A 26,350-nucleotide genomic window follows, 5' to 3' on the forward strand; every position below is an offset into this window, starting at 1 on the left:
AATTGCACATTTCAGGAAAATTCCGGTTTCGAGAAAATTGAATTCCTAAACCGCGTTTAAATGATCGCGTCACGGTTGACGGTCTTTTCGTTGGCCCGTTCTAGAGGCTGACGAACGCTGGAAAGAACATAAAAGATGCCACGCTGATTCAGACCCAAAACGGCGTTCCGGGGGATGGGCGCTACCTAAATAAAGAAAGCAGGACGTTAGGCACGCTCTAGCCAAGTTTTGCCTGCTCCTGAATATTTTAACGATATTGCTTGCAAACAATGGCATGTGACATAAACAGCGAGCATAGCTTATTGCGTTTGGTACTTTAGCGAGGTGCGTATCTACGGCGCACGGACGGACGCTGGTGTATGCGTCCGTGTGGATTGTTTATACAGAAAAGTAACGGTGGGGAAAAGTCACCAATGACTACTGCATGTACTTATTGCGGTGGCCGTGTTGGGAAGTACTGCGCATTCCAGTAATTTTCGGTTCCTTATCATTTTTTCGTGGCGAAGACATTGCACTTCGTATTGTCGCGTAGGTGTGGCGTGGCTCGCATTTGAACAAAGGCCTCGTATTTGGACGTTTCGAATGTATCTTCATCACGCTTATGTGAACTGCTATTTTGCCTACCAATGTACTCCAAACGTTCACAGGCCGCGATGCCCTCCATGGGATTAAATAGGATGGCGGCCTGGGAACTTTTGAACACCCCTGTACGGGGTATTAACATTTATCCTTGTAAGTCCGGGTTATATGGGTCAGAGGTCAGGATGTGTCGGTGGTTTTTTAAAAATTAAATTATGGGGTTTTACGTGCCAAAACCACTTTCTGATTATGAGGCACGCCGTAGTGGAGGACTCCGGAAATTTCGACCACCTGGGGTTCTTTAACGTGCACCTAAATCTAAGCACACCGGTGCTTTCGCATTTCGCCCCCGTCGAAATGCGGCCGCCGCGGCCGGGATTCGATCCCGTGACCTCGTGCTCAGCAGCCTAACACCTCTGTCGGTGGTTTTATATTGTGCATCGGTTCGCTATTCATTCAAAGCGGTTTCCTGGTACAGTTATGACGTGTAAATATGTTGTTGATAATTAATGAAGCGTGCACTTATTGATATTTTCAGACCGTGCTGATGCCATGCCGTCCGGCGGTCCAAGCTACTGCAGCTACTGCTGTGTGTCGTGGTGCTTTGACAACGGCAGAACCCAGAAGAAGCCTACCTTGACTTGGAATAAAAACATTGCGGAAACTCTGTCTCTTTGATACATATGAGCGCTTGTACCAAAACACAGAAGACAAGCGCGATGGATAAAGCCGTAATGAATTATGATTACCTCTATCTCCATCTGTGACAACTTAATCGAAATAAAAATTGCGTCACTACCTCAATTCACACCAAATATTGAACTAGACAAAAGAGTGAATCGCTAAATCAAAGCGACAAATAAAATCGTTGCCGTTTGGATGAAGAAAAGTGGTCTGAAATGACAAGCTTCCGCGACAGCCCAACGTCGGTAACGAGGGGTAATCCAAATTTCGCGCCAGCGAAACCGAAACAGGAAGTGCAAGCCAGTTGCTCTCATCAACCGCCAGGCGCGCTAGGTTCGATTGGGCCGCTGTGGTGTATGGGAGTGTCCGCTCTTAACTTTTTTTTCTTTCTCTAGGGCGCAAGGACGCCGCCGCTGCCACCACCGTTGTCATGCGTTCCCGCTTGACGGCGCATGCGCACCACGTGCGAAGAGGGTTAGAGGGCCTCCAGAGACAAAGAGTGCGTTTCGCTGCAACAACGACGAGGTGACGTAGACCCGCTGTCATCGGCTGGTTTGCGCAGCCAGGCAGCATTCTGCCTTCCGCTGCTGCCATTAGCGTCGTGGCCTCACCACTATAAGCACATTAGCGTTTCTGCTGAGCCACAGTGTGCATTGACTAGTCTGAGTGGAATCCACTGTCGACGCTCAGCTTGGATTATCTAAAATTTCACTCGTCACTGATTGACGCCGACGGTTTCTCGTCAGACTCACTACGTGCACCGTCGAGATACGACGCGTCCGACGCCTCCGACGCCGTCAGCGGCGCTCCTATACACACGCCAGCGTAAGGTGCCTATATAATGGCGTTTTTCACTGGTCGATCTGGAGCAGCCGCCTGAATCCTCGAGCGAGCGCTCGGCTTTCACCAATCCGAGTCTGCCAGTGGAGCGCACGAACGCTCCGCGGGAGATCACACAGGAAGTCTGCGTGCACGTGACACAAACCGGTTCCGCAAACTATGCCCAACACAATGTTGTGCGTACCGACCGGGTACCGATTTCGCATTTTGCTTGAAGACGGAAGTGACGCCATGTGACGCGTTCTATTTCCGCCCGAATCCGCGTCTCGGCGGCGGAGCAAGTGAGAGCGATCCGGCGCGGAGCGAGTTGATCCGAAACGACCAGTGGAACGCGCGAACCCGCTCCAGATCGACCAGTGAAATTCGGATTCGTTGCCGCGGAGCAAAAAATCCTGCTCCGAATCGACCAGTGAAAAACGCCATAAAAGAAACATTTATTGCACAGCTTTATTGGCTACAGGAGCCCGGGCTCATTTCCTGCTCTGTTTCGTTTGACTTTCTGTTTCATATTATAAAAACCCGTACTGCAATCAAGGCTTGAATAATTGCCTTACTGTAAATGCACAATTTCGCTACTGCCACCTACTTGTGGGCGCGCGAACCTCTGAAGCGATATTTTGTCAGCCATAATTGGAGCGATGGCACAGACGCTGGATAAAGAAAGGGAAAAAGACGTTGCAGCTTTATTTATCCAGTGGCCCCGGTGATGGTTTGTGCAAATATTAACGCGATAGCGTTATGGGCCATGCGTCGCTGAAGATACGACGTCGGCGTCGAGCGTCGACCGTCGTTCCAAGAATGATCAGTGCGAACCACGCAGGCACTGCATGTAGTGCAAAGAATTAAGTTACTGAAACAATTGAATTTCGCAAAGTAAAACGCGTCAGTAAAGTATGATTAACGCAACCTACAGACATGATCGCTTCGGATTGGTATTTGAATATACGAGAAAACATAATTCTGTTACGGAGAAACTGAAAAATAAGACCCTCTTAACGCCATAGCGTTTTGCAGCTGCCGCTTGAGATCTGTCACAGTAAGAGCGGCGCGGCCCCGTCCGTTCCTTGCAAAACACCAAAACAGAACCAAGAAGCTTACTTTTGTGCATAGCGTTCGCTTTTTTTTTTACAGCAAACTGTTTATGCAGACCCTGCGCCGTTGTTATAGGACTTCGCTAAAAACGGGCCACCTCATCTAGCTGGAGAAGAACAGAAGAGCTCAACAGGGGGAAAGGGGTAACCCCCATACTTGAATCTTGTACGGTTGTCAAACGGTGTGTTTTTGGCGATCGAGCCAGATCGGCATCAAATTTATCCACGATTGATTCCACCCTGCCGCGATACAAACAAATGTTATACTGTCGCTTACAGCCAAAGAACAGAGCCCAGGTATTGAAACCCGATACTAGGAGTGCTAGGAGTGCGTGGCTCGCGGCACTTCTTGCGCCAGCCAGCAAGAAATGGCGGCAGCCACGTCAATCGTCAAACCAATCTAACGAACCGAAAACAATTGCAGCGTCCGCATCTTCAGGGGTAGGCCTTAATTTTTCCCAATATACGGAGCGTTGGATTAGTGGTTCCAACATACCATCCCAACTACAACTATGGGAAGACCGCAAGTGGTTCGTACTCCTGAGGGAGCAGCTGCCTACAGCGAGCTTCAGGGCGAAAAAGGGGCGGAGCAACATGTGCGCGAAAAAAAAAATCACGGCAGAACACAGACAGAAACCTCACGCGCAAAAACAAAAAGAAAAACACCGGGGAACCGCACGACAAAGCACTCCTAAATCATGCCCAGGACGCGAAGCACGCGAAAGCAAAATTGAGGTGCAAGAATGATGAACCAATGGACCTAGAATGTAGACTGCTTGCGAAGTTTCACTTGCATGGCGTGACGGCCGGTGTAACTAACACAATTCCGCTATTCGACCATCTTCACGGAGTAGAATGGGTGGTGATTTTCTTGATTTTTTTTTATTCGCGTACAAGCATCACAAGCGTTCATGCATTGCGTACCTGTAGCCATGTGACCACTCAGACTGGGGATGAAACAGCCGAGCTCGAAATAAGCAGTAGAAAGCAATTGCCACACCGTCGCGTATAATGGCGGTATCGTAAATGTCACCCGCAGCGCGCGTGGCTTGTAATTTATTGCACAGTGATAAATAATTTTAAAAAATGAGACATCCACCCAATCGTAGCATGCTACGATCGGGTGGATGTCTCATTTTGTTTGCGCACTTCTGTCCACCTTGCGGGTTTTGTCAGACGTTTACGTCAACTCTCGCAGTAATGAGGTCAGCATCTTATCACTGCCCATCAAGCGAGAATTTTGAAATCGCATACTTTATATTTAGGTGTACTTTCAATTCATACGTTTTAATTTGTAATTGGGCGTTCAATTCGTGCCATTACATCCTTTTAGTTGATGGAATGATGGCGATAAATTTCTGCCGTGCCGAAAGGCTAGACTCGCAAAAGACACAAATCAAACTGTACCAGCTGCCTCGCTACAGCAATCGAATGATTATCCTCATAAAGTAAATAGCTTTTTCGAAGCGTTCGCTCATTTGCTTGTATTTCCCATTAGCGTTGACGGCATCTGTACAACCTTTTCTTCCCTTTTTTTTTTCTTTCAGAAATAGTGTAATACCTGTGGCGGTCGTCGCATGCAGATAAATGCCGAGCGAGTCAAGTTGTCTAGCCGGATTTTCACTCCTGACTGCTAGAATCGCAGAAAACAGTGGCTTTTCATTTCTGCCAAATGTACCGACATCGAGGGCACTGAAGTGCGGAAATTAGCGAGGCATGCTAAATACGTGCGATATTTCATTGTTAAGGAACCTGTGAGACATTTCATAGCTAAGCTACCTGGGAGATACAAATTCGGCGCTAATTTCACGCACAGAGTGTCCAAGGCGATGTACTTCGACTTCTGAAACATCAGGTTTAGTTAGCGAAGAAACATACTTAAAAAATTACCGTATGAAATAAAAAGCAATGGTGCGCAAAGTACAGGTACGCAATGCATGAACGCTTGTAATGCTTGTACGCGAATGAAAAAAAAAAGGTCACCGCGCATTCTACTCCGTGAAGATGGTCGAATAGCGGAATTGTGTTAGTTACACGGCCGTCACGCCATGCAAGTCAAACTTCGCAAGCAGTCTACATTCTAGGTCCATTGGTTCATCATTCTTGCACCTCAATTTTGCTTTCGCGTGCTTCGCGTCCTGGGCATGATTTAGGAGTGCTTTGTCGTGCGGTTCCCCAGTGTTTTTCTTTTTGTTTTTGCGCGTGAGGTTTCTGTCTGTGTTCTGCCGTGCTTTTTTTTTTTCGCGCACATGTTGCTCCGCCCCTTTTTCGCCCTGAAGCTTGCTGTAGGCAGCTGCTCCCTCAGGAGTACGAACCACTTGCGGTCTTCCCATAGTTGTAGTTGGGATGGTATGTTGGAACCACTAATCCAACGCTCCGTATATTGGGAAAAATTAAGGCCTACCCCTGAAGATGCGGACGCTGCAATTATTTTCGGTTCGTTAGATTGGTTTGACGATTGACGTGGCTGCCGGCATTTCTTACTGGCTGGTGCAAGAAGTGCCGCGAGCCACGCACTCCTAGCACTCCTAGCATCGCGTTTCAATTCCTGCGCTCTGTTCTTTGGCTGCAAGCGACAGTATAACATTTGTTTGTATCGCGGCAGGGTGGAATCAATCGCCGATAAATTTGATGCCGATCTGGCTCGATCGCCAAAAACACACTGTTTGACAAGCGTATAAGATTCAAGTATGGGGGTTACCCCTTTCCCCCTGTTGAGCTCTTCTGTTCTTCTCCAGCTAGATGAGGTGGCCCGTTTTTAGCGAAGTCCTATAACAACGGCGCAGGGTCTGCATAAACAGTTTGCTGTAAAAAAAAAAGCGAATGCTATGCACAAAAGTAAGCTTCTTGGTTCTGTTTTGGTTTTTTGCAAGGAACGGAGGGGGCCGCGCCGCTCTTACTGTGACAGATCTCAAACGGCAGGTGCAATAAGCTATGGCGTTAAGAGGGGCTTGTTTTTCAGTTTCTTCGTAACAGAATTATGTTTTCTCGTATATTCAAATAACAATCCGAAGCGATCATGTCTGTAGGTTGCGTTAAGTCATACTTTACTGACGCATTTTACTTTGCGAAATTCAAGTAACCTAATTCTCTGCATTACATGCATGGCCTGCGTGGTTCGCAATGATCATTCTCGGAACGACGGTCGACGCTGGACGCCGACGTCGTATTTTCTGCGACGCAGGGCCCATGACGCTATCGCGTTAATATTTGCACAAACCATCACCAGGGCTACTGGATAAATAAAGCTGCAACTTCTTTTTCCCTTTCTTTATCCAGCGTCTGTGCCATCACTCCAATGATGGCTGACAAAATATCGCGTCAGATTGTCGCGCGCCCACAGGTAGGTGGCAGTACGGAAATTGTGCATTTACAGTAAGTCAATTATTCAAGCCTTGATTGCAGTACGGGTTTTTGGAATATGAAACAGAAAGTCAAACGAAACAGAGCAGGAAATGAGCCCGGGCTCCTGTAGCCAATAAAGCTGTGCAATAAATGTTTCTTTAATATAGGCACCTTACGCTGGCGTGTGTATAGGAGCGTGGCGGCGGCGTCGTAGGCGTCGTATCTCGACGGTGCAAGTAGTAAGTCTGACGAGAAACCGTCGGCGTCAATCAGTGACGAGTGAAATTTTACATAATCCTAGCTGAACGTCGGCAGTGAATTCCACTCAGACTAGTCAATGCACACTGTGGCTCAGCAGAAACGCTAATGTGCTTATTGTGGTGAGGCCACGACGCTAATGGCAGCAGCGGAAGGCAGAATGCTGCCTGGCTGCGCAAACCAGCCGACGACAGCGGGTCTACGTCACCTCGTCGTTGTTGCAGCGAAACGCACTCTTTGTCTCTGGAGGCCCTCTAACCCTCTTCGCACGTGGTGCGCATACGCCGTCAAGCGGGAACGCATGACAACGGTGGTGGCAGCGGCGGCGTCCTTGCGCCCCGAGCGTCCGTATAATTGGTATCGCAATACAGAGAATAAAACCTTGGGTCGAACTCCTCTACGATGACTAACAAATTACGCGAATAGCCCAAACTCGTCAACTCTGAAGTGTGTGCGGCAGCCAGGCTCATCTATCACGCTTCCCTCTGGACATGCTGCGCAATCTATTGCCACCACCGCGAAGTCCTCACATAACCAGTGGCAGCACCCAGTGAACCAAGCTGGCGTCATGGAGGTTCATTGAAGAGATACATGTGCCACATATCCAGTGCCACATACCCAGTGGCCCATGGTGCACATACACGGCGACGTATAGCGAAGTTGGCCACAAAAGCGTTCGTTGAAGAGCAGCACATACGCAGTGGCACATACCCGCGGTAACGGTCCGCATTTCTAGGCTTCACTATCTTCGGCATCGGCACCTTATAGAGCGACTTGCACTCGACGCCAACGCGCCCGTCAATCCACACGCACACGGATTTGCGTCTCAAGACATTAGCAGGGCGGAGCGGGTACTATATACATCTCTAGAGCGTCCTGAGAGCAACCCAGAGCGGGGAGGCGTTCCAGCGTTGTATTGGTACACAAAACGCTATATTTATTTAAGACACGGAACCTCTCGGGTGATTTTGCGCAGCTCGTGAAATACCGTAACCTGTAGGAAGCGCATCTTACGCCGTCCTCCCTGGAAACCGTGCTGCTTTCGTTGGTCATTCCAGCAATGCTACTTGTCTGACAACCGAGCCTGACGGTACTCAATGTACAGCTTGATGAGTGCACTGTGTCTATAGTGGTGGCGTTTAGAAGTCATGGATCGATATAACAAGCCATGCTAGGAATAGAAAGAAAAATTTGACAAGGCTTCTAGCTTCCAGCACGTTTATAGCAAGCCCCAAATTTAGTTCACTGCGGATGCGTTTCCGTTACCTGACAACGCGTACCTGAGAACGCACTCCTCGCCGATAAAACAATATCGCTCAATAACCATGAGACATGATGTTACACAGGCAGGATATGTAGAAGCAATGAGGGTAGAGTGAGTCGGCATGAATTCATTATGGCTAAACAGTGCACGGGATAAACTAAATAAACTTATAAGTGGGGACAGAACAGGGCACTGGCTTTCGACTGTAGTTTTTGTGACATGCAAGAATATATATGAAGGGTACAGCCAAGATCACAAAGACAAACATGAAAAACAACGAACAACGACCTGCGAAAAGCAGGTGAAAATAAAGGTCAGGACTCAACTCCTAGTCTTGTCCTTTATCTTTCCCAGTGTAAGTGTTTTGCTGGCGCTGTTTATTCAACACAAAATGTATATGCTGTATTTAAGGATTGCGATGCTATATACTTACTTGCAGTGAGATGCAAAAGCAGGGTTGCTGTCATCGGATATTTCCAGGGAAGGCGCCAGCAGACGCCACGGGAGGACGGAGGCATCCTAGTGGCAGCTGCAAAAAGAACCAGCAACCACGGTTAGCTTTGTCGCAACGTTGTTAGCCACTTTCCTGCTTAGTAATCAGTGAAAAAGAAACTGCACTTCATAGGTTTCCCATGGACACATTTGGCCAGTTCGAGCTCATATCTGACCGAACATATTGCTTAAGGGGGCTGAAAGAAGGAATGTCCCATTGCATATATAACAATGATTCAGCTAATTCAACTGCAACAATCCTGAAAGTTTCCGCTCAAAACTGATCTGATAAATGTTTAGGAGATAGACTATAGACTATACATAGACATAGACTATAGCCACAGTACAAAACAAGTGTTTATGTGCCACTTGTACAGTGCCCTTTACACACATTTTCTCGATCTGGCGGTCCCTAAACTTTACGACTCTTAACAAAATGGCTAAGGAAATATTTCAAGGCACAAGGCGACGAAAGATTTTTGCAGAGTCAAAAGGTTGGAATGGCATAAAAAGAATTCATCTACTGTCATGGAAAGTACATCGATTGTATGAGGTGCGCTGAGACTGTGTATGGGACTCTGCACACATACGGCAGCGTAAGAACAAAGGGAGAAGAGGGACAAAAGGGAACGAAAGACAGGTAGGTTAGCCAGTGCAAATACCGGCTGTCTACCCTGTGCTGGAGAAAGGGGCAAAGGGAATAAAAGAAGAAAGGGGAGAGAAAAAAAACGAGAAAAATTCACGCAGTAACATGATGTTACGCGCAACAACAGTCAAAGGTGATCGCACAATTCACAGGCCCTTAAAAACTTCAGCGAAGCCCTTAAGGCATCGAGTGCTGAAACCCGTATGGACCGGTGTCCTAGAAGGGGCGATCGTCGAGTTTTTCGAGTGCGGTCACGAGCACTTTTCTTGGCACATTGTAACGTGGACAGTCACAGAGGAGGTGCGCGATCGTCTCCTCGCAGCCGCAGGTGTCGCAAGCAGGGCTGTCGGCCATTCCAATGCGGAACGAATAAGAGTTCGTGAATGCCACGCCGAGCCATTTTGCGATCCTTTTATTGAACGTATGTCAAATGTGCCCACTCTGTTGAAATTGTCCGAATATGTCAACATTGCTTTCGCATATGTAGAAATCCTGCAGAATATAGCTGACAGACTGTCCAATAAAGAACATGTACTATAAATAGCCCCGTCTAGATTACCTCTACATGATAATTTCTGCCCATACTTTTATAACAGGTGGGTCGTAACGTTACCGAAAGTCTTAAACACCACCTGTGGCTAATACCACAAAGATACTTATTGAGCAGCACTAAGTAGAATTATTTGTCGTCCCAATTTACTTTTTACGAAAACGCATATTTTATATGCATTCAAGCTAAGAAATAAGTCGACCACGAACGTATTTCGTCCCACAATTTTAGGAACGCATATTTCACAACTAGTATCATACTGAGAAGTTATTACACATGCCTTGATAATTCACCGGCTATGGGCGTCTTGCGCTGGAGTTTGGGGTATAGTAGCAGCGCCTGGTGGCGGCGCGCGAAACGTCATCTGGGTAGTACCGGCTTGGGTAGTATTGAGCCCTGGCTGTGGCGAAGCAGGTTTCTAGCCCGAGTTTTGCGTCGATTCGCACTTTTTTCTACTCTGTTGCGAGTGCGAAAAGGCTCGTCGCGTCTCACAGACCACGCCGACCACGCTGCCAGCTAGTCGCAGAATATAGTTCAACGAAAACGGACTCTCTGTGAGAAGTAATGCTGGAAGCAGAAGGAATCAGTGACGCCGATCCGGAGAGACCTAGCTCAGCCTCGAAAAAGCGTCACCGTCGTTACTTCTGCGTCGTGGGCTGCCATGAACAAGGAGGCCTGAATCCCAACATCAGATTCTACCGTTTTCTTTCAAGGCCTCACGAAGCCGAGCGTCAGGCGTGCTGGATAGCTGCAGTTCGTCGCGCTGGGCAAGCGAAACTTCGCGTCATGCTGACTGCTTCGCCTCTCTTGAAGCTTGCTTGATTATCCTAAAATTCGGTCTTTAGCCCCTACAGTCCCGACGGCAGACCAATATAGCAGCAGGCATGGCTGGTGATTTACGATTCGACACCCCGCCACAGCCACAATTAACAATTAGACTGGTGCGAAGTGGTGAAGTGACCAGGTGAGTGCATAAACGACACAAATGACCACAAATGGTCGGGCTGATTCAGTGACAATTCACTACACCACTACGAGCAGCACAGGTTAGAGAAATGAATGCGCTTATACTTGACCTCAAGCCAGCACTTTGAAGCAGCGCAGCAAGGTAGTATTGATTGCAGCACATCGCTGTTCGTGCGCTCTCTCATTAAAAGCTTCATCAAGCGAGCAGCTCACGAGCTCGCGCTGCAGCGCGATTCGCAAGTACGTTACTGCGAGCTCATATGCATTGCATCAGTTATCAGTTGCTAAAGGGACAGATGGCCGCAGTGCAGGCATATAACAGCATGTCTAGCGGCATGCAGTCAACAAAGACTGCAGGAGGCCCTGCGTTTCGCGGTATGTCGAAAGACCACTGCCGTTGCGGCGCGTACCGTCGTGCGCTAGAGCAGTTCTGTACACATGTCTGCTTATCGCTGCTGTGAATTCGTTTATAGCAAGCATTTCCTCGCGTTTGCGCACCTGAATCTATCAGCGTGCAAACCTTACTTGAAGTTCAACTTCGTACGCGACTCGCTTCACTTGCGATTGACACCGCGCTAAAACTTCGCCGCTTATTTCTTGCACGGCATACACGTATTCGGCGTTGCATAATTTATTGCCTTTACGCAGCGTGCCACCCCTGACAAAATCTTCGGCGCCCGATATTCGCTGCTAGCCGTGGTACAACAAAACCGAAAGTGGCGGGTCCATATTGTAAACGTGCTTTCCGAAGCAGACGACCAAGCTCGGCACTACCCAGTTCAGGAGAGAGGGCGCTTTTCAGCACCATTTTCGCAGCGCCCCCTGGGCATTGCAAGAGCCCAATGATTCGTAAAGTAGTATTATATACCGTAAAGCAATTATTTCAATGTTAAATAGCGAAATCGTCATAAAAACTCAATTGTATGTTTCGACATTTCGTGAAAATAGTGTTCGCCTGTTAGAGTAGTGCAGCTCAAGGAGTAGAATTTTGCTACATGCATGCCACAGGTCAGTTTTGAAGTGTTTTGGTAACCCCCCAAAAATGACATCACCATATATGCAATCGTATAAACCATTACCTCGCGCACAATCTGGACAACGTATCCGCAAAGCAAGGATTCTAATAATGCTGTCCCCACACTGATATGGAGTCATATTGTCAAGTAGCTTATAGGCTGTTATATGACCTGCTTATCAAGCACGCACACACTGAGATTTCCCGAGTGTAATGGAGAGCGAATGTAATTGAGGGATTTCACCATGATGCAATGGTGAACTCGTCTTCCGCATTTGAAATGCATATCCATTCTAAATTTTCTACTAGGACTGTCGCTCTGAAATTGATATTTACCGGTGCAGACCAGTTGCATAGTAGACTTTTCGTGATCACATGTACTGTGGATACCGTATTGTATTTATCAACACAGAACGGGGGGATCAGGCTGATAGTAGCTTATAGAATGTATATAAATACTACGTTCATTCTGAACGCCCTTTGGTTGTTAGGGGGTTTTACGTCCCAATGCTAGTCACGAGCTTTAAGACACAACGAATTGGGGAACTCGAGATCAATTCCGACCGAGTGAGGCTTTTGACGTGCACCCAATATTCTCTAACGGGAGACCTTGTATGCCGCCTCATAGGCATGCGGCTACCGTGACCTCGTAGAAACTAGCTTGTAGAATTTGCATAAAATTATATCCCCTCCAAACTCGCCGTAAGAAAGCACTGTTTGTCAGCTTACTTTTTCTAACAAAATACTCTTTTATGCATTGGAGCACAAAACTAAATGAAACACTCATGTATTTTGTCTCACACTTTGGAAAATAATATATTGAAGCTGATGTAGCCTTCGCAATTCATTTCAAGGGACACGTTTTGCAAACTCACTGGCTGCAATTCTCAAATTACTAAAAGAAGGTTAAAGTAATTATTTACAAATGCAATCACTGAATTGTTGCTAATTTGTTGAACTTGCGTTTCTATTTCGCGTGCTGGTAATGTCCGCCTCTTCGAATAACCCAGCTCAACGACAAGGATTATGCTATCTGCCACGGGCGATCTTTAAAACTTCCGTAAAGCTTAAAAATTATTACCCTGTATATCCACATTATTAGAACAAGTTATATGTCCTACTGTACTTCTCTTAGCGAGTATAAGGTACAACGACAATTGCAGACACACGTTTCAGAGATAAAAGGGTTTTATCCTTGTGTCACTTGTGCTGCGTGTGTCCGTCAACAATGTCTGGTGTGCACGTCACCCGGATTCAGTGGTCGTGGTGATCACGCAGCATAGACAAACACCCATCCCCATCCTACTTATGACACCTCCGACACTACTGCTTGATTACGATGCGTCTGGATCCTTTGACTGCCAAGGTTTATTTTTCGACTGCCCCGAACGCACTCGCAGGTTAGTTTCGCGTGTTTGTTGAGCAGACATTGCTGGCTATGTAGAAGCCGGTTCTTGGTCGTCACTTTTTATTTCATTTCACTTTTTATGCATGGTTACTGCATTCCTTCCTCTGTCATATTCCGAACGGACGGACCTGCCCCACTGACCATGGTCATGGCTGCTCTTCGCAACCTCAGATCCGGCAGTTCTTCTCTTTTCTTTTTCGGTGTGTGTGTGTGTGGGGGGGGGGGGGGGTGTTGAGTGGGCTTTCACGTTATATAGAAACCGATTGTCCGTAGTTGGTTTATTCCCATTCATATGTCATCCAGAAATCATTAAAATTAAATTATGGGGTTTTACGTGCCAAAACCACTTTCTGATTATGGGGCACGCCGTAGTGGAGGACTCCAGAAATTTTGACCACCTGGGGTTCTTTAACGTGCACCTAAATCTAAGTACACGGCTGTATTCGCATTTCGCCCCCATCGAAATGCGGCCGCCGTCACCGGGATTCGATCCCGCGCCCTCGTGCTCAGCAGCCCAACACCATAGCCACTGAGCAACCACGGCGGGGCATCCATAAATCATAAACCGCATCATGTGGGAAAGTGCAGACGAACATGTCGCAATTGCTCGCCATTGCTGCCCTGTCGAGACAGAGAACCGAGACATTTGATACATCTGCATTGACAAATATCTTTTTTTTTTCGTGTATTAAGGCAACCTCTGGAAACATACCACAAAGCGTAAGTGATGCTAATTTTTTTTCGAGCTGCTTCTCGAGAAGCAGGGCGTTCTCTGCAAACACAAAACGACCATGCTCCGGAGTTTCATGTTACATAGAAACTGGTTCTCCGCCTACGGTTTATTGCGATGCCTATTATTTCATCCAGAATTCACAAACCCAATCGTCCTTGAAAGTGCAGAGGAACATGTCGCAATGGCTCGCCATGGCTACCCTGTCGAAATTGAGCACTGAGACATTTGATAGATCTGCATTGACAAATCTCTTTTTTTTTCGTGTATTAAGGCAACCTCTACTAATATAGCACAACACATAAGCAACGTTCCTTTTTTCACGAGCTGCTTCTGGAGAAGCAGGGAGTGCGCTGCAAACACAAAACGACTATACTCCAGAGTTTCATGTTACATAGAAACAGGTTCTCCGTCGTCGGTTTGTTGCGATGCACATTTTATCCAGAATTCATAAACCGTGGCCCATGTGGTAATCGTCAAATTGAAACACAGGAATTGTGAAGTCATGTTTCCTTAACGGCAACCTAGACTAGCTCCACTTTCTAAATATCCGCCACCAAAACCTGCTGATTCCAGTTAAAATGTCCCCGAACTGTAGAAGGCACGCGTTCAGGAGGCAGTTGATAGGAACACCGACGTATATATTTCGCAGCACATTTTCAGGTCCCGTATCTAGAAAGTGGCGTTAGTCATACGATTTCTGCAGATCACTCCTGCATTTTCTATCTATCTATCTATCTATCTATCTATCTATCTATCTATCTATCTATCTATCTATCTATCTATCTATCTATCTATCTATCTATCTATCTATCTATCTATCTATCTATCTATCTATCTATCTATCTATCTATCTATCTATCTATCTATCTATCTATCTATCTATCTATCTATCTATCTATCTATCTATCTATCTATCTATCTATCTATCTATCTATCTATCTATCTATCTATCTATCTATCTATCTATCTATCTATCTATCTATCTATCTATCTATCTATCTATCTATCTATCTATCTATCTATCTATCTATCTGCCTTTCTTTCTGTCTACCCCTTCCACTCTGTTTCTCTTTTTATCCCCCTGAACCCTTCCCCCTGCTCAGGGTAGCCAACCAGAATTCATCATCATCATCATCATCAGCCTGGTTACGCTCACTGCAGGGCAAAGGCCTCTCCCATACTTCTCCAACTACCCCGGTCATGTACTAATTGAGGCCATGTTGTCCCTGCAAACTTCTTAATCTCATTCGCCCACTTAACTTTCTGCCGTCTTCTGCTACGCTTCCCTTCCCTTGGAATCCATTCAGTAACTCTTAATGACCACCGGTTATCTTCCCTCCTCATTACGTGTCCTGCCCATGCTTATTCCTTTTGTTTATTTCAACTAAGATATCATTAACTCACGTTTGTTCCCTCACCCAATCTGCCCTTTTCTTATCCCTTAACGTTACACCTACCATTCTTCTTTCCATATCTCGTTGCGTCGTCCTCAATTTAAGTAGAACCCTTTTCGTAAGCCTCCAGGTTTCTGCCCCATACATGAGTACTGGTAAGACACAGCTGTTATAAACTTTTCTCTTGAGGGATAATGGCAATCTGCGGTTCATGATCTGAGGCTGCCTGCCAAACGCAGCCTAGCCCATTCTTATTATTCTGATTATTTCAGTCTCATGATCCGGATCCGCAGTCACTACCTGTCCCAAGCAGATGATTCCCTTACCACTTCGAGTGCCTCACTACCTATCGTAAACTGCTGTTCTCTTCTGAGACTGTTAAACATTAGTTTTCTGCAGATTAATTTCTAGACCCACCCTTCGGCTTTCCCTCTCCAGGTCAGTGAGCATGCATTGCAGTTGGTCCCCTGAGTTACTAAGCAAGGCAATATCATCAGCGAATCGCAAGTTACTGAGGTATTCTCCATTAACTCTTATTCCCAATTCTTCCCAATCCAGGTCTCTGAATACCTCCTGTAAACACGCTGTGAATTACACTGGACGGATCGTATCTCTTTGCCTGACGCCTTTCTTTATTGGGATTCTGTTGCTTTCTTTATGGATGACTACGGTGGCTGTGGAGCCGCTATAAATATCTTTCAGTATTTTTACATACGGCTCGTCTACACCCTGATTCCGCAATGCCTCCATGACTGCTGAGGTTTCGACTGAATCAAACGCTTTCTCGTAATCAATGATAGCTTTATATAGAGGTTGGTTACATTCCGCACATTTTTCTATCACCTGATTGATAGTGTGAATATCGTCTATTGTTGAGTAGCCTTTACGGAATCCTGCCTGGTCCTTTGGTTGACGGAAGTCTAAGGTGTTCCTGATTCTATTTGCAATTACCTTAGTAAATACTTTTTAGGCAACGGACAGTAAGCTGATTGGTCTATAATTTTTCAAGTCTTTGGCGTCCCTATTCTTATGGATTAGGATTATGTTAGCGTTTTTCCAAGATTCCCAACCAGAATTACCTCTGGTTAACCTCCCAGGCTTTCTCTGCATTATTTTCTCTCTCTCTCTCCCTGAATTCACAACTTATCGCCTTCAACTTGCCTATTATAGCATCGCTCTCGAGTGCATTACTATAAGAGTAATGTGCACATTTTAGGTAATTAGCGAAATGATCGCTTAAATTTCTAAGGACCGTTTAGCAATGTAACCATCTGTGATATGCATTTGCACCGTATCCCGAGAAATTCTTTCTTACTATATATACAGGGTGTTTCAACGAACACTTTCAAGCATTCCTAATGGTTTTCTGTGGCAGATAGCACAATTAAATTTGATAAGGTGATCTACTCTAAGCGTCGGACACTACTTGCAAAAAAATTGAAATTCATAACCCACTAATTAATATAAATACACTAAGTAACTTTTTAACTAATTACATCATGACCCATATCGCCATTTACAAATTCTAGCCGTGAAGTTTGCAAGGCGGATCCATTTGGAACGAATTCTCAGGATCACATCAGTTTCGAGATAATCATTCCCGAACTTTGCGGAGAAATGCAAGGGTGTTCCAGTTACTTTTGTGCTTGGGCGCATAAAACGACGTTTTGTTTAAAAAGTCGTATGTTCCCAACTTCAATGTCATAATCGTCGGCTAGTCCTGCGACCAGGGCACATCAGCCAGTGCCAGTAGCCAGAGAAACTTGTTGCGTCCTGGAATGCTCCCGAATGACGACTTCAGTCTCTAGACAAGTTGCTTTAATGCTAAGTTGTGTAGTTGCAAGCCGTGCAGAAAGGTTGCAGTGTGGCCGAATGCCACGACGAAGTGTGCGCTTGTCCTAGGGCGCTGCACAATGAGTGTTGTCTCTCTTGTTATTCCCAATATATATATATATATATATATATATATATATATATATATATATATATATATATATATATATATATATATATACCTTATGCGGAAGACGACGCACAGCATGGTGGTGTAAGCTTGCTACGGGTTTTTGTTCGGCATTACGCGTGCTGACAGGTCTGGGCCAAGTCTTGGTGTTCAGTCATATATAAAAAGGATTTGGCGCGAAACAGCAAACATTTTAGCTATGCAGTAAGAAGAAACATCTGAGATATACGCATGCATGGTGGTGTGATGGGTGCCAAACAGAACACAAGCACAGTCACAGATGGACAACGGCGCTACGTGCAAGTGAAGTAGTTTTTGAAGTCTACATAAAGCAACTCATTGTTAAAGACAGTTCTGACTACTTAGAACGAAATGAAGAAATGACCCAACAAGGAATACTAATTAACCGAAATCTCAGTTTTTCGTTTGAGATGGGAATAGTCTTGTAACGTAACCTGCGCGCTGATAATCTACGGGCTCCAATTTATTCCGTGAATTCACAAACAAGTTGCCAGCTGAACGACGTGCCTATCGAGGCAAAGCGGGTGATAATACAAATCGCTGATATGAAACACCAGTTTTTAAGCTCGTTTCCGTCTTCTTCATGGGAAGTTCGCTGGTCATGGAGGGAGTTATAGAATAAAAACAAAAGCAGTAAGGGGAATAATGAGGAAAGAAGAAGAATCGGCTTAACTCTGGAAAAAAATGTGAGTCCCTGAATTGCTCGACTTCCAGCTGTGGTACGACGGGCTTACCGCAAAGCTGCACAAGTGACGAGATTTCGCATCCAAATTCACCACTTAAGTATGGCACCGCACGGCGCCACTGTGCTAGGACAACAGGGTTCCAAACCAACCTTCAGACTAAATTGGCTCACTGAGTATCAAGTAATATGTACATTTGTGCCGCTCTTCAACGAACCCCTTTCACGCAGACGTGGGTGCCTGTAGATGCGGGACAAGTGCCGCTGTGCGAAGAAACTCTTTCACGTCGACTTCAAGCACTGGACATGTGCCACTGAGACGTGCTGGTCTTCAGTGAACCTCTTTGATGTCCACTTGTGTCACTGAATGAATGCCACTAGATGTGTGCCACTCTTCAATGAACCTATTTGACGCCAACTTGAGTAACCAGCTGACACAAGGAAGTATAATATGGATAGAATTGAACATGCTCTCAGGAACGGAGGAAGCCTAAAAGCAGTGAAAAAAAACTAGGAATAGGCAAGAATCAGATGTATGCGTTAAGAGACAAAGCCGGCAATATCATTACTAATGCTGACGAGATAGTTCAAGTGGCTGAGGAGTTCTATAGAGATTTATACAGTAACAGTGGCACCCACGACGATAATGGCAGAGAGAATAGTCTAGGGGATTTTGAGATCCCACAAGTAACGTAGGACGAAGTTAAGAAAGCCTTGGGAGCTATGCAAAGGGAGAAGGCAGCTGGGGACGATCAGGCAACAGCAGATTTGTTGAAGGATGGTGGGCAGATTGTTCTAGAAAAACTGGCCACCCTACATATGCAATGCCTCATGACTTCGAGCGTACCGGAATCTTGGAAGACCGCTAACATAATCCTAATCCATAAGAAAGGAAACGCCAGGGACTTGTAAAATTATAGACCGATCAGCTTACTGTCAGTTGTCTGCAAAGTATTTACTAAGGTAATCGCACACAGAATCAGGAACACCTTAGACTTCGGTCAACCAAAGGACCAGGCAGGATTCCGTAAAGGCTACTCAACAATAGACCATATTCACACTATCAATAAGGTAATAGAGAAATGTACGGAATATAGCCAACCCTTATATATAGCTTTCATTGATTACCAGAAAGCGTTTGGTTCAGTCGAAATCTCAGCAGTCATGGAGCCATTACGGAATCGGGGTGTAGACGGGCCGTATGTAAAAATACTGAAATATGTCTATAGCGGCTCCACAGCGGCCATAGTCCTCCATTAAGAAAGCAACAAAATCCAAATAAAGAAAGGTGTCAGGCAGGGAGATATGATCTCTCCAATGCTATTCATATTTTGTTTACAGGAGGTATTCAGAGACCTGGATTGAGAAGAATTGGGGGCAAGAGTTAATGGAGAATACCTTAGTAACTTGCGATTCACTGATGATGTTGCCTTGCTTAGTAACTCAGGAGACCAATTGCAATGCATGCTCACGTTCTGGAGAGGCAAATCAGAAGGGTGGGCCTAAGAATTATTCTGCAAAAAACTAAAGTAATGTTTACCAACCTCGGAAGAGAACAGCAGTTTACGATAGGTAGCGAGGTACTCGAAGTGGTAAGGGAATACATCTAGTTAGGGGAGGTAGGGACCGCGGATCCGGATCATGAGACTGAAATAATCAAAAGAATAATAATGGGCTGGGGTGCGTTTGGCAAACATTCTCAGATCATGAAGAGCAGGTTGCCATTATACCTCAGGAGAAAAGTGTATAACAGCTGTGTCTTACCAGTACTCACGTACGGGGAAGAAAGCTGGAGGCTTACGAAAAGGGTTCTAATTAAATTGACGACGACGCCACGAGCTATGGAAAGAATAATAATGGGTGTAATGTTAAAGGATACGGAAAGAGCAGATTGAGTGCGGGAACAAACGCGAGGTAATGACATCTTAGTTAAAATCAAGAAAAAAATGGGCATGGGCAGGACATGTAATGAGTAGGGAAGATAACCGGTGGTCATTAAGGGTAACGGACTGGATTCCTAGGGAAGGGAAGCTTAGTAGGGGGCGGCAGAAAGTTAGGTGGCCGGATGAGATTAAGGAGTTTGCAGGGATAACATGGCCGCAATTAACACAGGCCGGAGTAGTTGGACAAATATGGGAGAGGCCTTTGTCCTGCAGTCGGCGTAATCAGGCTGATTATTATTATTATTATTATTATTATTATTATTATTATTATTATTATTATTATTATTATTATTATTACCCAGGTAATTAAATTGCCATTGGGGATGTGCTACTCTACAATGACGAAAAAGATCCCTTACATTCCTACGTTGTTGAGCGGAATTGAGTCCACATCAAGATTCCTCGAGGACAGCAACCCGACATATTAGCAGGCTGCGCCACGGATGCACTGGGTGTGTGCCGCTCTTTAATGAACCTCTCACAAACTTGGATCACTGAATATGTGCGACTGACTGACTGTGCGGCAAGTGAGAGGGAAAATTCTCAGCGTTCGGAGGCACCGACGCCCCATGGTTCTCGATTTGGAGGCCACGCGCTGACTTCTCTACAGTGCCACCAGATGGCGCAGTGTGTTCACAAATAAGCTCGAAAGTGAAGCCTGGCTGCCGCATGACGCGTTTCTCAGCGTTCGCGAGCACCGGCGCTCCATGCATTTCGCAGGCCACGCGCAAGCTTCACGGCGGCAACGCTAGGTGGCGCCTAGTGTTCTTACGACAGGGTGAAAAAGGAATTCCGCTGTAGTACACGCCTTATATATAGCTCGTTTCGATGGTGGCGATACGTTGTCGCTAAATTTATAAATGCTATATGCAAATTGTCCACAGTCATCAAGGGATGGGCTCTTCCGTAATTTATTGCTAGGGGAGTCATTTAATTGCTTTGACTCTCAACCCGACAACGGTGATCGCATTCACAACTTTTCCATAAGGCTTAGTTACGGCAGCGAGAACCCTGAATGCTGAACACCTTAGCGCTCATTGACTGTGGGTAAAAAGTTTCGAGGGGATCGATCTGCGGCTTTCCCGCTCCAATGAAGCCACGTTGACGTCCCTTCACAGCGTCGTAAAGACAGAAGTCTCAAAGAGATCACTGCATCTGAAAGGAAGTCCAACATCTAGCCTCCTTCTATTGGCCGCGAGAACGAGTTATAGGTGCCATCATCATAACGCCGTTATGCCGGTGGAACGGATTAAAATGTACGCGGCAGTGCTTTTCGGTGAGTAGTTTCAGCTGATTGTCAGCTAACGACACGCGATGAATGCAGGGAACTGAAAATATATTCTTCCTCCAATGCTGCAATACTGCACGAAACACGCAGAACGCTACTATTACCGCAAAAGATGCGCAAACTGCTCAACGGAGGAATTACACTGAGCAACACTGTCTGTATATGCACACATCAGTTGTGCTTTTTGTATAGGTTAAGTCAGTATTCTGCTTACTACGTTAGAATTGCAGTTGCACAACTCAACTAATGCTTTTTTTTTTGCTTGCCATGCACTGGTTACAAAAAAAAAACTGGTTTTCAGCATAACGAAGTTAACGTCTATTTCGCTGCTTGTGCACACACATAGCTATTTTTTCTTCAGTTATCTGTGAACGAAGAAGCAGTTACTGAGTTCATTTAGACAACCTACCTGACTGTAAGTGAGAGTGCGTTAGCAGGATGAATATGTCGTTTTTGCACGGTAACGTTTTTCGCAGCAACAACAAAAATGTATCAGTTAAGCACAGCTGTCTTTGCATGATTACTTTCACGGCAGCGATGCGAGAAAGTTCCAGTTATTTTATGGGCCGGTAATGTGTTTCTATGGGGCAAACAGTAACCGCTACCATTAGTCAACAACGCCACACCACGGTACAAACTTTAAATAGCCGCCCGCCACTCTGTATTACCACTGCCCATGTGACACATTGACTTTACATAATACCCTATATATTTTTCTTTCTTTTTTGTAGCAGAAATCTTTGTGCCAAAGTGGCACGATTCACTTACGAGGCAGAATATTCTTTTTCGTAGTGGAACCACTTCATTAAAGTACACTTCAAGCACATCGAAGGCTAATCCCGTAGACCCTAGAGGACAGTCAAGCAATTATACACGTAAGAACGTATGTATCCCGCAATATCTTGTGAATAGTCAAGCTTACCTTTCTTTCCCTTTTTGATGCGTGATCTTCATGCCACGTTTTTCATGCTCTCTTGCATCAAAAGAAGTTGAGGAATGATCAACACATTGCGATAAGAAGTCGCTTTAGCTCTGCCACGCCACGGTCACCTCGGTGATCACACCACAGTCACCTCGGGAATCGCTGATTGACACTTATCGTTTGAGTCAAGCTTTAAATGTGAAAGCTGCTCGGCGTTGTCCCGTCCAAAAGCATCTTTTCGCAACGAATAATGAGCACTGTTGTCACGCAGGCATCGAAACAACATCTATCTTCGAACAACGCACCCCGACCAGTAATGAGCTGCGAACTTTCCCCTCTAAAAAATGTCAGGGTTCCAGCAAAATACGAAACAGCACCGCTGGCAGTAGAAGCGATGTCGCACGAGCCAGCTGCTAACGTTTTCACACCGCACTGTAATACGGTCCTAAACCAGCAACTAGATGAAAAGAGCGATGCTAGGAAAGACGTTAATGTCACCTCCGCAGCTGCCGCGGGCGAAGTGCAATAAACCGTTGGCTTAAGAACCCTCGCCTACAGCGCCTTTTCTAAAGATATATTGCAGGCTGGCGATGATGTCGTCCTAAGGTCTTTGGATGTCGATGGAATCCCACATGTCTCTTCGCAGCAGCCTGTGGCATTCAGGTTTTTTGCTGCTTTCGAAGAATGCTTTCGCAAGGTTTTCAAGACGTCTTCCCAATTATTTTTCTTTTCGCGGGTATTGCTAAACTAACTTTTGTGGACAAAAAAGGACGTGCACCACACAACGCGACTGCAAACCTTCCTTCCACAATATCTGCTTAACTACAGAATCATGCTCACTTTGCGAAGATCGCACAAATGGAACGCGATTCGTGCATGTTGTGCTGCTTTCTCATGAAGGACAGTAATATTTGAAGCCACTGAATGAGACAGTGACCACTGCGGCTTTTAAAAACGAGCCAGCATGCGTTTGTTTTGCGTTGCAGATGACAGCCACCGAAATACGGCAAATAGTTTTTTATATTATTATTCCTATTTTCTTGGGATAAACATTATGATCATTAACTATGAAACCGGGAAGCACGACATCATCCAGAGCATCATTCCTATTGCAGCGACTATCAATACAACAAGTATCCGGTAAAAGAATAACGTGAAGCACATGTGCTTTCACGAATTTTCCGCAAACGTTCTTTGTGTGGTTAACTTTGATGGTATTTACTGTCGAAGGCATTGCTGTTGAAATTATCATGGTATTGTGATCCGGCTGTCGCAATTATCACAGAAGCGAAATATTACAAATTGTGGAAAACTCGCGCTTGTGTTTTTCCATTCACGCCCAATAATTGTCGAGCTTTGCGTACAATACCCATACGATGGGTCATCACAAGAAACTCGACCGAGAATTCATCGGTCGAGTTTATTCCCGCATCGCCTCTTTCGTGCGGCGTCGCGCGTACATAACAGAACACACAACTGATTCCAACGCAAGAACCAAATTGAAGAGCGATTCTCTCACTCAGATAATCTTCAGGTTTCGACAGGTTAAAAATTGGAGGACGCCTAAGCTTCGCATTCAAGAGTGCAACGCGATAGCGTTATCACACCCTGTTCGCACCGCCCACTCATTTGCTCGGTATGCTCTTGACGAGACAAATGGGAGAAGCGGGCGAGTGGCCCGCCACCTGTCGGGGCAGCGCCGTACATTGCGAGGAGGGGGTCTTCTGTGTTTCCCGCAAGATGGCTGTGTGTGTGCGCCAGTCATAGGGTGCCTCGATGCCTGCCCGCCGCGCCGCCGTTCCAGGGTGGTGACAGCCTTTGTACCGCTCCGCGCCGCCGTTCGGCAGACGCGCCGCCATATTGGTTCGACGTTGCTGCCCGCTGCTCGTGTCTCCCGTGCGGTCGACGAGTTGGTGAGGCGACATTTTCGTGCTCTCGTGAGCAACCGACATTGAAAACATTTTCGCACACGCTCTTGCAGTGTAACAGTATTCTTATCGTTCACCCGTGGGTGGGTGAACAAGATAAGAGAATGACGGGTTGCTGCGTTCCGCTGTGCACCGGCTCATGGAAAAAAGGACTGCGGACTTTTCGGTTTCCCCGAGACCCTGAGAGAAGAAAGAAGTGGGAGGCTCAAGTGAAGCGGGAGAAGTGGAAAGCGACTGACACATCTAAGATATGCGAGGTATGTGATCGAAGCTTGCTTGTGCCTCGGAGTTTGATAGGGAAGTTGTCTAAGTTGGTCGGCCGTCGTTTAACGCGTAGCATTTCCTCTTCATACGTGACGTGTACAGAAGGTGTCCGCGGTGGCTGTGCAGCCTATGTTTAGTATACAGCCGCAAGTGTTATATCGTTGGATAGCTTATGTCCAGTATAACTACGCTGCGATCATTAGGTTTCAATTAATTACTGTTAGTTCATTGTAATTAAATTGCTGATTACGCTGCATTATTTAGTCATATATTTTTGGAAAGCCTATGTAGGGAGACTTAGGTGCCTTCGGTAGTTTTCCCTTTACTGTTCTGTCTTGTTTGTTTGCAGCTGCAGGTGCGCATGCTTATGTCGCTCTACTTTGTGCGCGCAACGTGTCGCGACTCAGTGCACCTTCACTGCTATCCTGATAGCGGTACGTGAATAATCGCGGTGGTATAAGCCGAAAGTTCGATGATGCGAATTTGTTTCAGCATCCCAGTAAATAACCAAAATGTTAGCAGTGATCAGCTCGGTGGTGTCAATATGACATTTTCGTGAATATAAGTGCCTCTGCATGAAGAGCCTGTCCCGCTTACTCTGTGTGCTTGCATGTGTGGTCTGCTTGTCTCTAAGATTGCTTCCGTGTTAACATTTTCTAGCGTCACTTTGAGCCTGACCAGTACGAAAATGCCAGACAAGACTGGCGGCGGCTGCTGAAGTCTACTGCAGTTCCGACTCTCTTTGATTTTAGACGTAAGTAATGATTTCTTGTGAGTCACTGTGTTACTTCCAATTACAAGCGTTATGCGTATTGAATATGAATGCCTTTATTTCTCCATGCAGCGCAACCGAATTGCAGGAAACCTCCTGTGAGGCGACGAAGTTTAGCTGATTCTGCAACTTCAGCTACCGAATCATTTCAGTCGACAGATATTGCCTCACCCGGACCTTCATCTCCCAACGATCAGGAGCTAGACACAGGTAAACTCTGCATCAGTGATAGCACAGAAGAAGAGGAACAGGAGGAGCACTGTGACATCCTGGACGTTGACTCACTGTCAACAAGCGAAATGCGGAAAGCTCTCCGGGACATGCAGAAGAAAAACTCTCAGCTTAAGGAAAGTCTGTCTGTCGCTAAAAAGAAGATGAGGACTGCTACGAGGCAAGCAGCCAAGCTGGAAACAAAGGTCACAATGTTGACTGCCAACTTGAACTATCTGAACGAAGACCAGAAGACAGCTCTAGAAAGGCAGGATAGAACATGTCGCACGTGGAGTGCCGACACAGTAAAAAAGGCACTGCAACTCAAGTTCGCCTGTGGAGGTACAGGTTATGACCTCCTCATAGAGCAAGGCTACCGCCTGCCATCACGGCGCACACTATGTAGAAGATTGCAGCATCTGTCTTTCAAGCCTGGCGTGCTGCATGAAATATTGTCTGCAATGTAAACAAAAATGTCTTCAATGAAAGATATTGAAAAAGATTGCATACTATTTCTTGATGAGATGGAAATCCGGAGTGGGATAGAACTTGACCGTGGCAACGATATTCTGCTTGGAATGATAACATTGCCTTCATCTGACCAGACAGCAAAGCATGCGCTTGTCTTTATGGTGGGTGGCACAAATACCCGTTGGAAACAAGTAATTGCTTTTCATTACACAGGTACTTACGTCAGTGGAGATGTGCTCAAGGACTTCGTATTCCACCTTATCAAGCTCTGCACAGACATTGGCCTTCGTGTGCGGTGTGTCACTTCTGACATGGGAAGCTCCAACCGCGCGATGTGGAGGTCACTGAACTTAAGCAGCTCTCGCAACGCTGTTACAGTGTCCAGTGTGCCGCATCCCTTCATAAGCAACGAGACACTACATTTTATGCCAGACCCTGCCCATGTGCTGAAGAACGTGAGGGGACATTTTGTTCGGAAAGATCCGATGCACCTGAGTAGCGAGATAGTTTCACGGTTCAACTTACCGACAACTGAAATAACAGTCGAACACGTTGAGGCTCTTTTGAACTTAGATAGCGATCAGCTACAAGTTGCACCTAATTTAACCCATGTGCATGTGT

General features: G+C 45.9%; 1 protein-coding gene and 1 long non-coding RNA gene across 6 annotated transcripts in view; one reads left to right on the forward strand and one right to left on the reverse strand.

Annotated features, from left to right (window-relative positions):
• Window positions 1–26,350, reverse strand: part of LOC139059937 (relaxin receptor 1-like) — a 227,199-nt gene that overhangs the window by 145,011 nt on the left and 55,838 nt on the right. For 4 of the 5 annotated variants that reach the window (XM_070538568.1, XM_070538567.1, XM_070538566.1 and 1 more), the window contains exon 2: window positions 8,495–8,590. In XM_070538568.1, coding sequence (XP_070394669.1) covers window positions 8,495–8,579 — 85 coding nt within the window. In that variant the 5' untranslated portion in view covers window positions 8,580–8,590. Of the gene's footprint in view, window positions 1–8,494; window positions 8,591–22,084; window positions 22,106–26,350 lie in introns of those variants that run through there. The other variant, XM_070538569.1, reaches the window with a different exon arrangement.
• LOC139060533 (uncharacterized) lies at window positions 23,898–25,030 on the forward strand. Its single transcript, XR_011514902.1, has 3 exons — window positions 23,898–23,997; window positions 24,066–24,269; window positions 24,937–25,030. It is a non-coding gene; the product is annotated as an uncharacterized lncRNA (long non-coding RNA).

This window comes from Dermacentor albipictus, chromosome 5, assembly GCF_038994185.2.
Source record: "Dermacentor albipictus isolate Rhodes 1998 colony chromosome 5, USDA_Dalb.pri_finalv2, whole genome shotgun sequence".
In the NCBI taxonomy this organism is placed as follows: Eukaryota; Metazoa; Arthropoda; class Arachnida; order Ixodida; family Ixodidae; genus Dermacentor; species Dermacentor albipictus.